The 16,713-nt window shown below is 41.9% G+C and overlaps 1 protein-coding gene across 1 annotated transcript in view; it reads left to right on the top strand.

Annotated features, from left to right (window-relative positions):
* ZMYND15 (zinc finger MYND-type containing 15) overlaps window positions 1–16,713 on the top strand; it is a 167,072-nt gene that overhangs the window by 20,228 nt on the left and 130,131 nt on the right. Inside the window, exons 4-5 of the mRNA XM_053719566.1 lie at window positions 3,208–3,368; window positions 10,789–10,923. Of these exons, the coding sequence (XP_053575541.1) occupies window positions 3,208–3,368; window positions 10,789–10,923 (296 nt within the window). The remainder of the gene's footprint in view (window positions 1–3,207; window positions 3,369–10,788; window positions 10,924–16,713) is intronic.

Raw genomic sequence — 16,713 nt, 5'->3', positions numbered from 1 at the left:
GGAGGGTCAATATATGACTACAGTGGATTTAAAGGATGCTTATCTTCACATTCCGATACACAAAGATCATCATCGGTTTCTCAGGTTTGCCTTTCTAGACAGGCATTACCAGTTTGTAGCTCTCCCCTTTGGATTAGCTACAGCCCCAAGAATCTTTACGAAAGGTTCTAGGGTCGCTTCTGGCGGTCCTAAGGCCGCGGGGCATAGCAGTGGCCCCTTATTTAGACGACATCCTGATACAGGCGTCAAACTTCCAAATTGCCAAGTCTCATACGGACGTAGTACTGGCATTTCTGAGGTTGCATGGGTGGAAAGTGAACAAGGAAAAGAGTTCTCTATCCCCACTCACAAGAGTTTCCTTCCTAGGGACTCTGATAGATTATGTAGAAATGAAAATTTACCTGACGGAGTCCAGGTTATCAAAGCTTCTAAATTCCTGCCGTGTTCTTCATTCCATTCTGCGCCCTTCAGTGGCTCAGTGTATGGAAGTAATCGGCTTAATGGTAGTGGCAATGGACATAGTGCCGTTTGCACGCTTACATCTCAGACCGCTGCAACTATGCATGCTCAGTCAGTGGAACGGGGATTACACAGATTTGTCCCCTCTACTGAATCTGGATCAAGAGACCAGGGATTCTCTTCTCTGGTGGCTATCTCGGGTCCATCTGTCCAAAGGTATGACCTTTCTCAGGCCAGATTGGACAATTGTAACAACAGATGCCAGCCTTCTAGGTTGGGGTGCCGTCTGGAATCCCTGAAGGCTCAGGGATCGTGGACTCAGGAGGAGACGCTCCTTCCAATAAATATTCTGGAACTAAGAGCGATATTCAATGCTCTTCAGGCTTGGCCTCAGTTAGCAACTCTGAGGTACATCAGATTTCAGTCGGACAACATCACGACTGTGGCTTACATCAACCATCAAGGGGGAACAAGAAGTTCCCTAGCGATGTTAGAAGTTTCAAACATAATTTGCTGGGCAGAGATTCACTCTTGTCACCTATCAGCTATCCATATCCCAGGTGTAGAGAACTGGGAGGCGGATTTTCTAAGTCGTCAGACTTTTCATCCGGGGGAGTGGGAACTCCATCCGGAGGTGTTTGCACAATTGATTCATCATTGGGGCAAACCAGAACTGGATCTCATGGCCTCTCGCCAGAACGCCAAGCTTCCGTGTTACGGATCCAGGTCCAGGGATCCCAAGGCGACGCTGATAGATGCTCTAGCAGCGCCCTGGTCTTTCAACCTGGCTTATGTGTTTCCCCTGTTTCCTCTGCTCCCTCGACTGATTGCCAAGATCAAGCAGGAGAGAGCATCGGTGATTCTGATAGCACCTGCGTGGCCACGCAGGACCTGGTATGCAGATCTAGTGGACATGTCATCCTTTCCACCATGGTCTCTGCCTCTGAGACAGGACCTTCTACTTCAGGGTCCTTTCAACCATCCAAATCTTATTTCTCTGAGACTGACTGCCTGGAGATTGAACGCTTGATTTTATCAAAGCGTGGCTTCTCCGAGTCAGTCATTGATACCTAAATACAGGCACGAAAGCCTGTCACCAGGAAAATTTACCATAAGATATGGCGTAAATATCTTTATTGGTTTGAATCCAAGGGTTACTCATGGAATAAGGTCAGGATTACCAGGATATTATCCTTTCTCCAAGAAGGTTTGGAAAAAGGATTGTCAGCTAGTTCCTTAAAGGGACAGATTTCTGCTCTGTCTATTCTTTTGCACAAGCGTCTGGCAGATGTTCCAGACGTTCAGGCATTTTGTCAGGCTTTAGTTAGAATCAAGCCTGTATTTAAACCTGTTGCTCCGCCATGGAGCTTAAATTGGGTTCTTAAGGTTCTTCAAGGAGTTCCGTTTCAACCTCTTCATTCCATAGATATCAAACTTTTATCTTGGAAAGTTCTTTTTTTGGTAGCTATTTCCTCGGCTCATAGAGTCTACGAGTTATCTGCCTTACAATGTGATTCTCCTTATCTGATTTTTCATACGGATAAGGTAGTCCTGCGTACCAAACCTGGGTTTTTACCTAAGGTGGTATCTAACAAGAATATCAATCAAGAGATTGTTGTTCCATCCTTGTGTCCTAATCCTTCTTCGAAGAAGGAACGTCTATTACACAATCTGGACGTGGTTCGTGCTTTAAAGTTTTACTTACAAGCTACGAAAGATTTTCGTCAAACATCTGCTTTGTTTGTTGTCTACTCTGGACAGAGGAGAGGTCAAAAGGCTTCGGCAACCTCTCTTTCTTTTTGGCTAAGAAGCATAATCCGCTTAGCCTATGAGACTGCTGGACAGCAGCCTCCTGAAAGGATTACAACTCATTCTACTAGAGCTGTGGCTTCCACTTGGGCCTTTAAAAATGAGGCTTCTGTTGAACAGATTTGCAAGGCGGCGACTTGGTCTTCGCTTCATACTTTTTCAAAATTCTACAAATTTGATACTTTTGCTTCTACGGAGGCTATTTTTGGGAGAAAGGTTTTACAGGCAGTGGTACCTTCCGTTTAAGTACCTGCCTTGTCCCTCCCTTCATCCGTGTACTTTAGCTTTGGTATTGGTATCCCACAAGTAATGGATGATCCGTGGACTGGATACACCTTACAAGAGAAAACACAATTTATGCTTACCTGATAAATTTATTTCTCTTGTGGTGTATCCAGTCCACGGCCCCCCCCCTGTCATTTTAAGGCAGGTAATTTTTAAATTTAAACTACAGTCACCACTGCACCCTATGGTTTCTCCTTTCTCGGCTTGTTTTCGGTCGAATGACTGGATATGGCAGTTAGGAGAGGAGCTATATAACAGCTCTGCTGTGGGTGTCCTCTTGCAACTTCCTGTTGGGAATGAGAATATCCCACAAGTAATGGATGATCCGTGGACTGGATACACCACAAGAGAAATAAATTTATCAGGTAAGCATAAATTGTGTTTTTTGCACAAAATATATATTTGTATTAATAACCATTGGGTGATAAGAATAATTTCCAAAGGTCTATTGGTGGAAAGGGACAAGCCGTTATTTCAAGCAAAAGTTGGTTTGTATACTAGAGGAACCCCTACTACTGTAATATGTTTTTAAATGTCCTGTTTTCGATGGAAGAACAAAATGAAGTATGCTGTCCCTAAATAGTATGGGGGTCACAGCGCTATATATAAATCAACAGTTGGCCAAGCCTAACAATGTCTCTCTTTCCATTGCAGTGTTAAGTGCGGTGCAGTTATATATTGTTCAAAGAAGTGTGAGAGTTTGGATTGGAAGAAGCGCCCTACAGATATCAGTCATGAGTACTGGTGTGGGATGATGGCACAGTACATGAAGCGTGAGGGCGAGCTGGCCAGTTTGCCTTTTCCCTTTACCAGGGGTGAGCACTGTCCTGTACAATTATATAAGTGATGCCTCATATAAATAAAAAATACAAGTTGTCTCTGTGTCCTTTTCAATACTTTCTTCATCACAAACATTAGTATGAGTCCCTTTCTCTAATGATTTTCCCTCTTTCTTCTGCTCATCTTTTTTCTAATCCTTTAACTGTCTTAGGGCCAGATTACAAATTGAGCACAAAATATCGCTTCCGCAAAAGCGATATCTCTCCAACATTGGTGTGTCCGGTCCACGGCGTCATCCTTACTTGTGGGATATTCTCTTCACCAACAGGAAATGACAAAGAGTCCCAGCAAAGCTGGCCATATAGTCCCTCCTAGGCTCCGCCCACCCCAGTCATTCTCTTTGCCGTTGCACAGGCAACATCTCCACGGAGATGGTTAAGAGTTTTTTGGTGTTTAAATGTAGTTTTTATTCTTCTATCAAGTGTTTGTTATTTTAAAATAGTGCTGGTATGTACTATTTACTCTGAAACAGAAAAGGATGAAGATTTCTGTTTGTGAGAGGAAGATGATTTTAGCAGACAGTAACTAAAATCGATTGCTGTTTCCACATAGGACTGTTGAGATGAAGTAACTTCAGTTGGGGGAAGCAGTTAGCAGACTTTTCTGCTTAAGGTATGACTAGCCATATTTCTAACAAGACGATGTAATGCTGGAAGGCTGTCATTTCCCCTCATGGGGACCGGTAAGCCATTTTCTTAGTCAAACAAACAGAATAAAGGGCTTATTATGGGCTAAAAAACTGGTAGACATTTTTATGGGCTAAATCGATTGCTTTATTTGGGCATTTTATTCATATTTATGCTGACAATTTGCATTTATAAACTTGGGGAACGTTTATTAAACGGCAGGCACTGTGTTAGACACCTTTTCCAGTCAGGGGGCCTTCCTAGTTGTAGACTGAGCCTCATTTTCGCGCCATTACTGCGCAGTTGTTTTTTGAGAGCAGGGCATGCAGATGCATGTGTGAGGATCTAAAAATTGCTGGAAAAGCTTCTAGAAGGCGTCAATTGGTATCGTATTCCCCTCTGGGCTTGGTTGGGTCTCAGCAAAGACTATAGCTGGGACTGTATAGGGGTTAAATTTATAAACGGCTCCGGTTCCGTTATTTTAAGGGTTAAAGCTCTGAAATTTGGTGTGCAATACTATTAATGCTTTAAGACACTGTGGTGAAATTTCGGTAATTTTTGAACAATTCCTTCATACTTTTTCACATATTCAGTGATAAAGTGTTTTCTGTTTAAAATTTAAAGAGACAGTAACGGTTTTGTTTTAAAACGTTTTTTGTGGTTTGTTGACAAGTTTAAGCCTGTTTAACATGTCTGTACCTTCAGATAAGCTATGTTCTATATGTATGAAAGCCAATGTGTCTCCCCATTTAAATTTATGTGATAATTGTGCTATAGCGTCCAAACAAAGTAAGGACAGTACTGCCACAGATAATGAAATTGCCCAAAATGATTCCTCAGATGAGGGGAGTAAACATGATACTACATCATCTCCTACTGTGTCTACACCAGTTTTGCCCACGCAGGAGGCCCCTAGTACATCTAGTGCGCCAATGCTTATTACCATGCAACAATTAACGGCTGTAATGGATAACTCCATAGCAAATATTTTATCCAAAATGCCTACTTATCAGAGAAAGCGCGATTACTCTGTTTTAAACACTGAAGAGCAGGAGGGCGCTGATGATAATTGTTCTGTCATACCCTCACACCAATCTGAAGGGTCCATGAGGGAGGTTTTGTCAGAGGGAGAAATTTCAGATTCAGGAAAAATTTCTCAACAAGCTGAACCTGATGTTGTGACATTTAAATTTAAATTAGAACATCTCCGCGCACTGCTTAAGGAGGTGTTATCTACTCTGGATGATTGTGACAACTTGGTCATTCCAGAGAAATTATGCAAGATGGACAAGTTCCTAGAGGTTCCGGTGCACCCCGACGCTTTTCCTATACCCAAGCGGGTGGCGGACATAGTAAATAAGGAGTGGGAAAAGCCTGGCATACCTTTTGTTCCCCCCCTATATTTAAGAAATTATTTCCTATGGTCGACCCCAGAAAGGACTTATGGCAGACAGTCCCTAAGGTCGAGGGGGCAGTTTCTACTCTAAACAAACGCACTACTATTCCTATCGAAGATAGTTGTGCTTTCAAAGATCCTATGGATAAAAAATTGGAAGGTTTGGTTAAAAAGATTTTTGTACAGCAAGGTTACCTTCTACAACCAATTTCGTGCATTGTTCCTGTCACTACAGCAGCGTGATTCTGGTTCGAGGAACTAGAAAAGTCGCTCAGTAGAGAGACTCCATATGAGGAGGTTATGGACAGAGTTCACGCACTTAAATTGGCTAACTCTTTTATTTTAGATGCCGCTTTGCAATTAGCTAGATTAGCGGCGAAAAAATCAGGGTTTGCTATCGTGGCGCGCAGAGCGCTTTGGCTAAAGTCTTGGTCAGCGGATGTGTCATCCAAGACAAAATTGCTTAATATCCCTTTCAAAGGTAAAACTCTATTTGGACCAGAATTGAAAGAGATTATTTCAGACATCACTGGGGGAAAGGGCCACGCCCTTCCACAAGATAGGTCTTTCAAGGCTAAAAATAAGTCTAATTTTCGTTCCTTTCGCAATTTCAGGAACGGACCGGCCTCTAATTCTGCATCCTCTAAGCAAGAGGGTAATGCCTCACAACCCAAACCAGCCTGGAAACCGATGCAAGGCTGGAACAAGGGTAAGCAGGCCAAGAAGCCTGCCGCTGCTAACAAAACAGCATGAAGGAGTAGCCCCCGATCCGGGACCGGATCTAGTGGGGGGCAGACTCTCTCTCTTTGCTCAGGCTTGGGCAAGAGATGTTCAGGATCCCTGGACGCTAGAAATAGTTTCTCAAGGTTATCTCCTGGAATTCAAGGAACTACCCCCAAGGGGAAGGTTCCACATGTCTCACTTATCCTCAAACCAAATAAAGAGACAGGCATTCTTACATTGTGTAGAAGACCTGTTAAAGATGGGAGTGATACACCCAGTTCCAATAAAGGAACAAGGAATGGGATTTTATTCCAATCTGTTCGTAGTTCCCAAAAAAGAGGGAACTTTCAGACCAATTTTGGATTTGAAGATCCTAAACAAATTTCTCAGGGTACCATCGTTCAAGATGGAAACCATTCGAACGATTCTACCCACTATCCAGGAAAGTCAATTTATGACTACCGTGGATCTAAAGGATGCGTATCTACATATTCCTATCCACAAAGAACATCATCAGTTCCTAAGGTTCGCTTTTCTGGACAAGCATTACCAGTTTGTGGCCCTCCCATTCGGGTTAGCCACTGCTCCAAGGATTTTCACAAAGGTGCTAGGGTCCCTTCTAGCGGTTCTAAGACCGAGGGGCATTGCAGTAGTACCTTACTTGGACGACATTCTAATACAAGCGTCGTCCCTGTCAAAAACAAAGGCTCATACAGACATCGTTCTGGCCTTTCTCAGATCACACGGATGGAAGGTGAACATAGAAAAAAGTTCTCTGTCTCCGTCGACAAGAGTTCCCTTCTTGGGAACAATAATAGATTCCTTAGAAATGAGGATTTTTCTGACAGAGGTCAGAAAATAAAAACTTCTAAGCTCTTGTCAAGTTCTTCATTCTGTTCCTCGTCCTTCCATAGCGCAGTGCATGGAAGTAGTAGGGTTGATGGTTGCAGCAATGGACATAGTTCCTTTTGCACGAATTCATCTAAGACCATTACAACTGTGCATGCTCAAACAGTGGAATGGGGACTATACAGACTTGTCTCCAATGATTCAAGTAGATCAGAAGACCAGAGATTCACTCCGTTGGTGGCTGACCCTGGACCATCTGTCCCAGGGAATGAGCTTCCGCAGACCAGAGTGGGTCATTGTCACGACCGACGCCAGTCTAGTGGGCTGGGGCGCGGTCTGGGAATCCCTGAAAGCTCAGGGTCTATGGTCGGGTATGGTCTCTTTTCCCGATAAACATTCTGGAACTGAGAGCGATATTCAATGCTCTCAGGGCTTGGCCTCAGCTAGCAAAGGCCAGATTCATAAGGTTCCAATCAGACAACATGACGACCGTTGCGTATATCAATCATCAGGGGGGAACAAGGAGTTCCCTGGCGATGAAAGAAGTGACCAAAATAATTCAATGGGCGGAGGATCACTCCTGCCACCTGTCTGCGATCCACATCCCAGGTGTGGAAAACTGGGAGGCGGATTTTCTGAGTCGTCAAACATTCCATCCGGGGGATTGGGAACTCCATCCGGAGATCTTTGCCCAAATAACTCAATTATGGGGCATTCCAGACATGGATCTGATGGCGTCTCGTCAGAACTTCAAGGTTCCTTGCTACGGGTCCAGATCCAGGGATCCCAAGGCGACTCTAGTAGATGCACTAGTAGCACCTTGGACCTTCAACCTAGCTTATGTATTTCCACCGTTTCCTCTCATTCCCAGGCTGGTAGCCAGGATCAATCAGGAGAGGGCCTCGGTGATCTTGATAGCTCCTACGTGGCCACGCAGGACTTGGTATGCAGACCTGGTGAATATGTCATCGGCTCCACCATGGAAGCTACCTTTGAGACAGGACCTTCTTGTTCAGGGTCCATTCGAACATCCAAATCTGGTCTCCCTCCAGCTGACGGCTTGGAGATTGAACGCTTGATTCTATCGAAGCGTGGGTTTTCAGATTCTGTGATAGATACTCTGGTTCAGGCCAGAAAACCGGTAACTAGAAAGATTTACCATAAAATATGGAAAAGATATATCTGTTGGTGTGAATCCAAAGGATTCCCATGGAATAAGATAAAAATTCCTAAGATTCTCTCCTTTCTACAAGAAGGTTTGGAGAAAGGATTATCTGCAAGTTCTCTAAAGGGACAGATCTCTGCTTTATCTGTCTTACTACACAAAAGACTGGCAGCTGTGCCAGATGTTCAAGCATTTGTTCAGGCTCTGGTTAGGATCAAGCCTGTTTACAGACCTTTGACTCCCCCCTGGAGTCTAAATCTAGTTCTTTCAGTTCTTCAAGGGGTTCCGTTTGAACCTTTACATTCCATAGATATTAAGTTACTATCTTGGAAAGTTTTGTTTTTGGTTGCAATTTCTTCTGCTAGAAGAGTTTCAGAGTTATCTGCTCTGCAGTGTTCTCCGCCCTATCTGGTGTTCCATGCAGATAAGGTGGTTTTGCGTACTAAGCCTGGTTTTCTTCCTAAGGTTGTTTCTAACAAAAATATTAACCAGGAGATAGTTGTACCTTCTTTGAGTCCGAATCCAGTTTCAAAGAAGGAACGTTTGTTACACAATTTGGACGTAGTCCGTGCTCTAAAATTCTATTTAGAGGCTACAAAAGATTTCAGACAAACATCTTCCTTGTTTGTTGTTTATTCTGGTAAAAGGAGAGGTAAAAAAGCGACTTCTACCTCTTTTTCCTTTTGGCTTAAAAGCATCATACGATTGGCTTATGAGACTGCCGGACGGCAGCCTCCTGAAAGAATCACAGCTCACTCCACTAGGGCTGTGGCTTCCACAGGGGCCTTCAAGAACGAGGCTTCTGTTGACCAGATATGTAAGGCAGCGACTTGGTCTTCACTGCACACTTTTGCCAAATTTTACAAATTTGATACTTTTGCTTCTTCGGAGGCTATTTTTGGGAGAAAGGTTTTGCAAGCTGTGGTGCCTTCCGTTTAGGTAACCTGATTTGCTCCCTCCCTTCATCCGTGTCCTAAAGCTTTGGTATTGGTTCCCACAAGTAAGGATGACGCCGTGGACCGGACACACCAATGTTGGAGAAAACAGAATTTATGCTTACCTGATAAATTACTTTCTCTAACGGTGTGTCCGGTCCACGGCCCGCCCTGGTTTTTTAATCAGGTCTGATGAATTATTTTCTCTAACTACAGTCACCACGGTACCATATGGTTTCTCCTATATATATTTCCTCCTGTCCGTCGGTCGAATGACTGGGGTGGGCGGAGCCTAGGAGGGACTATATGGCCAGCTTTGCTGGGACTCTTTGCCATTTCCTGTTGGGGAAGAGAATATCCCACAAGTAAGGATGACGCCGTGGACCAGACACACCGTTGGACAAAGTAATTTATCAGGTAAGCATAAATTCTGTTTTGTGCTCAAATTAGTACTACCAGCAGACGCAAATGTGCACTGCTATTACAAGTGAGGTGATTGCGTTCGCATTGCATGGAAGCATTGGGCTCACAAGAGCGCACTTCAATAGGCTCCAATGGGAGCCTTGTTCTCATGCCGTCAGACACGGCATGAGAACTAACGCAGCAAAGGAGGTAAGTTGCGCAGCGATGGGCAGCAAATGTAAATATATATGTATATATGAATATATACATACAGTATATATTTATGAGTTAATATGTATATATATATATACACATATTAACACATAACTAATTATATATATAAGCATAAACATATATATTTACAGGGAATGAACAGTTCCCATAGATCGCAATGTAAAGGCACTTTTCAGTGCCATTTTTTTTCTAACACCCCACAGCTGCCAACTTTTATGCCTCATAACTGCTTATTGCAGTTATTTTATAAAAAAATACACACCACTATATTTGGGGCCAATTGGGGCACAATTATAAAATTAACCAGAGATCTAATATCTTGTAATGGCTGGTTATTTATCGCGCGCCTGTAAACGGACGAATTTGCCTGTTTGCGGGCGTGCCAAAAATTAGTGCTCCACTTGTAATCTAGCCCTTAATGTTATAATTCTTTACTTTAGGGCCTTTCCTCATGACAACCTTTTTTGAGTCTGTACCACCACTTTAAACATTCTAGTTTGTTTTCATACCTATTCTTTTTTTATTCTGCTTAATTTGTCTCCAAATACTTGTGCATTTTATGCTAAGGACATTCCTACTCCTATTTGTTTTGTTTAGTCAGTTTATGTATGAATATTTTTTACTACAATTACAGTATCTAATTCGCTTCTTTCTCTTGCTATCCTTTGTTCAAAAGCATGCCTAGGTAGGCTCAGGATCAGCAATGCTGGGAACTAGCTGGCAATTGGTTGCTGCAAATATAATCTTGATGTCATTAGCTCACCCGATATGTTCAGCTAGCTCCCTGTAATAGATTGCTACTCCTTCAACAAAGGACACCAAGAGACTGAAGCAAACTTGATATTAGAAGTAAATTGGAAAGTTGTTTAAAATTGTATCGGAATCATGAAAGAATAAAAAAATGAGTTTCATGTCTCTTAAATGAAATTAAGTAGCCAGCCCTACAGAATTTATCAGTGCTTTATGGATCAATTATTATGATAATAATATTATATCTTCAAGCTCTTCAACCATTCTCTTTCTTCCTCTGTCTAAATAATTTGACATTTTTCTTGTTCTATACAGAAGTGACCAGTTCAGCATTTGACAAGGAAAAGTTTCTCTCCGAGCGTGAACTCACTAAAGGATACTGGTCTGCAGAGAGCCTCCATCGCCAAACCTACCGCATGCTCCTTAAGAGAGAAACGTGGGATCTTGATGGTGAGAGGAATACATAAAACACTAAGGGCCGGATTACAAGTGGAGCGCTAACAGTTACGCACATGCAAAAAAGGGTTATTTGAGTTGTTTGCACACGCCGGGTTTAGCGCTTGTATTAGAAGTTCAAATTAAAAGGGCATTTAGCTCTTTTACGGTGTCCAAAGTCCCTAATCTAAAAATAAAACCCACCCAATAAACCCTTAAAAAAACCTAACACTAACCCCCGAAGATCCACTTACAGTTTTTGAAGACCGGACATCCATCCTCATCCAGCTGGGAGAAGTCTTCATCCAAGCGGCAAGAAGTCCTCAACGAAGAGAAGAGAAGTCTTCATCCAAGCGGCAAGAAGTCGTCCTCAAGGCGGGCAGAAGTCTTCAGCCAGACGGCATCTTCTATCTTCATCCTTCCGACGCAGAGCGGCACCATCTTCAAGACATCCGGCGCAGAGCATCCTCTTTTTTCGATGGCTACTGAAGAATGAAGTTTCCCTTTAAATGACGTCATCCAAGATGGCGTCCCTTGAATTCTGATTGGCTGATAGAATTCTATCAGCCAATCGGAATTAAAGATTAAAAAATCCTATTGGTTGATGCAATCAGCCAATAGGATTGAGCTCACATTCTATTGGCTGATTGGAACAGCTTAGGTTTTTTATTGGCTGATTGGAACAGCTTAGGTTTTTTAGGTAGGTTTTTATTTGTGGGGTTGGTTGTTTGGGTGCTGGGTTTTACTGTTGGGGGGTTGTTTGTTTTAGTTTTTTACAGATAAAAGAGCTGATTTCTTTGGGGCAATGCCCCGCAAAAGGCCCTTTTAAGGGCCATTGGAAGTTTAGTGTCAGCTAGGGTTTTTTTATTTTGGGGGGGGGGCTTTTTTTATTTTGATAGGTCTATTAGGTTAGGTGTAATTAGTTTAAATATTTGATAATTTCTTTTTTATTTTGTGTAATTTAGTGTTTATTTTTTTTGTAATTTAGTTAATTGTATTTAATTAATGTAATTTATTTAATGTTAGTGTAATGTTAGGTTTAACTGTTACAGGCCCATTTATCAAGCTCCGTATGGAGCTTGAAGGGCCGTGTTTCTGGCGAGTCTTCAGACTCGCCAGAAACACAAGTTATGAAGCAGCGGTCTAAAGACCGCTGCTTCATAACCCTGTCCGCCTGCTCTGAGTAGGCGGACAGGAACCGCCGGAAATCAACCCGATCGAATACGATCGGGTTGATTGACAGCTCCCTGCTGGCGGCCGATTGGCCGCGAGTCAGCAGGGGGCGGCGTTGCACCAGCAGCTCTTGTGAGCTGCTGGTGCAATGTTAAATGTGGAGAGCGTATTGCTCTCCGCATTTAGCGAGGTCTTGCGGACCTGATCCGCAGTGTCGGATCAGGTCCGCAAGCCCTTTGATAAATGGGCCCCCTTGACAGGTTAGGTTTTATTTCACAGGTAAATTTGTATTTATTTTTACTAGATAGTTAGTAAATAGTTAATAACTATTTACTAACTAATCAACCTAGTTAAATAAATACAAACTTAGCTGTGAAATAAAAATAAAACCTAAGCTAGCTACAGTGGGGCAAAAAAGTATTTAGTCAGCCACCAATTGTGCAAGTTCTCCCACTTAAGAAGATGAGAGAGGCCTGTAATTTTCATCATAGGTATACCTCAACTATGAGGGACAAAATGTGGAAACAAATCCAGACAATCACATTGTCTGATTTGGAAAGAATTTATTTGCAAATTATGGTGGAAAATAAGTATTTGGTCAATATCAAAAGTTCATCTTAATACTTTGTTATATATCCTTTGTTGGCAATGACAGAGGTCAAACGTTTTCTGTAAGTCTTCACAAGGTTGTCACACACTGTTGCTGGTATGTTGGCCCATTCCTGCATGCAGATCTCCTCTAGAGCAGTGATGTTTTGGGGCTGTCGCTGGGCAACACGGACTTTCAACTCCCTCCAAAGGTTTTCTATGGGGTTGAGATCTGGAGACTGGCTAGGCCACTCCAGGACCTTGAAATGCTTCTTACGAAGCCACTCCTTTGTTGCCCGGGTGGTGTGTTAAGGATCATTGTCATGCTGAAAGACACAGCCACGTTTCATCTTCAATGCCCTTGCTGATGGAAGGAGGTTTGCACTCAAAATCCTCAAAATCTCACAATACATGGCCCCATTCATTATTTCATGTACACGGATCAGTCGTCCTGTTCCCTTTGCAGAGAAACAGCCCCAAAGCATGATGTTGCCACCCCCATGCTTCACAGTAGGTATGGTGTTCTTTGGTTGCAACTCAGCATTCTCTCTCCTCTAAACACGGCGAGTTGTGTTTCTACCAAACAGATCTACTTTGGTTTCATCTGACCATATGACATTCTCCCAATCCGCTTCTGGATCATCCAAATACTCTCTAGCATACTTCAGATGGGCCCGGACATACTGGCTTAAGCAGGGGGACACGTCTGGCACTGCAGGATCTGAGTCCCTGGCAGCGTAGTGTGTTACTGATGGTAGACTTTGTTACGTTGGTCCCAGCTTTCTGCAGGTCATTCACTAGGTCCCCCCCGTGTGGTTCTGGGATGTTTGCTCACCGTTCTTGTGATCATTTTGACCCCACTGGGTGAGATCTTGTGTGGAGCCCCAGATCGAGGGAGATTATCAGTGGTCTTGTATGTCTTCCATTTTCTAATTATTGCACAGATGATTTCTTCACACCAGGCTGATTGCCTATTGCAGATTCAGTCTTCCCAGCCTGGTGCAGGTCTACAATTGTTTCTGGTGTCCTTCGACAGCTCTTTGGTCTTCACCATAGTGGAGTTTGGAGTGTGACTGTTTGAGGTTGTGGACAGGTGTCTTTTATACTGATAACAAGTTCAAACAGGCGCCATTAATACAGGTAATGAGTGGAGGAAAGAGGAGCCTCTTAAAGAAGAAGATACAGGTCTCTGAGAGCCAGAAATCTTGCTTTGTTTGTAGGTGACCAAATACTTATTTTCCACCATAATTTGCATATAAATTATTTCCAAATCAGACAATGTGATTGTTTGGATTTGTTTCCACATTTTGTCTCTCATAGTTGAGGTATACCTATGATGAAAATTACAGGTCTCTCTCATCTTCTTAAAGGGACATGCCACCCACATTTTTTCTTTTATGATTTAGAAAGAGAATGCAATTTTAAACATCTTTCTAATTTACTTATATTATCTAATTTGTTTTATTCTCTTGATATTCTTTGATGAAAAGCATATCTAGATATGCTCACTAGCTGCTGATTGGTTGCTGCACATAGAAGCATCATGTGATTGGCTCACCATGTGCATTGCTTTTTCTTTAAATAAGGATATTTTAAAAATGAAGCAAAATAAATTATGGAAGTAAATTGTAATGTTGTTTAAATTTCTATTCTCTATCTGAATCATGAAAGAAAGATTTTGGGTTTAGTGGCCCTTTAAGTGGGATAACTTGCACAATTGGTGGCTCCCTAAATACTTTTTTGCCCCACTGTATAATGTAACTATTAGTTATATTGTAGCTAGCTTAGGTTTTTTTTTTTACAGGTAAGTATTTATTTAGTTTTAAATAGCAATAATTGAGGTATTAATTGTAATTTTTATTTGGATTTTTTAAAATTAGGTTCAAGTTAGTGGGTGTTAGGGTTACTTTAGAGTTAGGGTTAGACTTAGGGTTAGGTTTAGGAGTTAATAACTTTAGTATAGTGGTGGCGACATTGGGGGCAGCAGATTAGGGGTTAATAAGTGAAGTTAGCTGGTGGCGATTTTGGGGGCAGCAGATTAGGGGTTAATAACAGTTATGTAAGTTGCGGCGATGTTAGGGACAGCAGATTAGGGATTAATAATATTTAACTAGTGTTTGCGATGCGGGAGTTCGGCGGTTTAGGGGTTAATATGTTTATAATAGTGGCGGCGATGTCCTGAGCGGCAGATTAGGGGTTAATAATTTTATTATAGTGTTTGCAATGCGGGAGGGCCTCGGTTTAGGGGTTAATAGGTAGTTTATGGGTGTTAGTGTACTTTGTAACACTTTAGTTATGCGTTTTATGCTACAGCTTTGTAACGTAAAACTCGTAACTACTGACTTTCAGGTGGCGGTACAGATCTTGTAGTTATAGACTGTACCGCTCACTTTTTTGGCCGGACAGGCAAACTCGTAATACCGGCGCTATGGAAGTCCCATTGCAAAAGGACTTTTTGAAAGGTGTGGTAGTTACGTTGCGTGACGGCCAAAAAAGTGTGCGGTACAGCTATACCTACAAGACTCGTAATAGCAGCGGTAGTGAAAAAGCAGTGTTATGAAGCTTTTTCATTTCACTCATAACTCACAACTCGTAATCTAGCCGATAGTCTATAACATATATATATATATATATATATATATATATACAGTATATATATATATATATATATATATATATATATATATATATATATATATATATATATATTATATAAATCACAAAGTATGAACACATGCTGCCTCTTACAATGCTAGCAACATCTTAACACACCATCACCTGCTCAATAAACCACTATGGTACTGCTTCTTAAAGAGACAGTACTTCATAATATTAAAATAAATAATCAACATCATAATATTAAACTAGAACTGGAAGATGGTTCTGGCAAATCATTATCTATCAGGATAAGTAAAAAAAATCAGAGCCCAGCAAAAAAACTGAGTGAGGATTAATTTTAGTAAATAATACCAACCTCCATCTCCATTTCCAGATGCCTCTTTCTCCAACATTGGTGTGTCCGGTCCACGGCGTCATCCTTACTTGTGGGATATTCTCTTCCCCAACAGGAAATGGCAAAGAGTCCCAGCAAAGCTGGTCACATGATCCCTCCTAGGCTCCGCCCACCCCAGTCATTCTCTTTGCCGTTGCACAGGCAACATCTCCACGGAGGTGGTTAAGAGTTTTTTGGTGTTTAAATGTAGTTTTTATTCTTCTATCAAGTGTTTGTTATTTTAAAATAGTGCTGGTATGTACTATTTACTCTGAAACAGAAAGGATGAAGATTTCTGTTTGTAAGAGGAAGATGATTTTAGCAGACAGTAACTAAAATCGATTGCTGTTTCCACACAGGACTGTTGAGATGAAGTAACTTCAGTTGGGGGAAACAGTTAGCAGACTTTTCTGCTTAAGGTATGACTAGCCATATTTCTAACAAGACCATGTAATGCTGGAAGGCTGTCATTTCCCCTCATGGGGACCGGTGAGCCATTTTCTTAGTCAAACATAAAAGAATAAAGGGCTTAAAAAAGGGCTTAAAAACTGGTAGACATTTTTATGGGCTAAAACGATTGCTTTATTGGGGCATATTATGCAGATTCTAGCTAATAATTGGCATTATAATCTTGGGGAACGTTTACAAAACGGCAGGCACTGTGTTGGACACCTTTTTTAGTCTGGGGGCCTTTCTAGTTATAGACTGAGCCTCATTTTCGCGCCATTACTGAGCAGTTGTTTTTGGAGAGCAAGGCATGCAGATGCATGTGTGTGGATCTAAGAATCACTAAAAAAGCTTCTAGAAGGCGTCATTTGGTATCGTATTCCCCTCTGGGCTTGGTTGGGTCTCAGCAAAGCATATAGCTGGGACTGTATAGGGGTTAAATTTTAAAACGGCTCCGGTTCCGTTAATTTAAGGGTTAAAGCTCTGAAATTTGGTGTGCAATACTTTTAATGCTTTAAGACACTGGTGAAATTTTGGTGATTTTTGAACAATTCCTTCATACTTTTTCACTTATTCAGTAATAAAGTGTTTTCAGTTTGAAATTT

Source organism: Bombina bombina, chromosome 6 (assembly GCF_027579735.1).
Source record: "Bombina bombina isolate aBomBom1 chromosome 6, aBomBom1.pri, whole genome shotgun sequence".
NCBI classification, from domain to species: Eukaryota; Metazoa; Chordata; class Amphibia; order Anura; family Bombinatoridae; genus Bombina; species Bombina bombina.
This window is presented reverse-complemented; position numbering and strand designations above follow the sequence as displayed.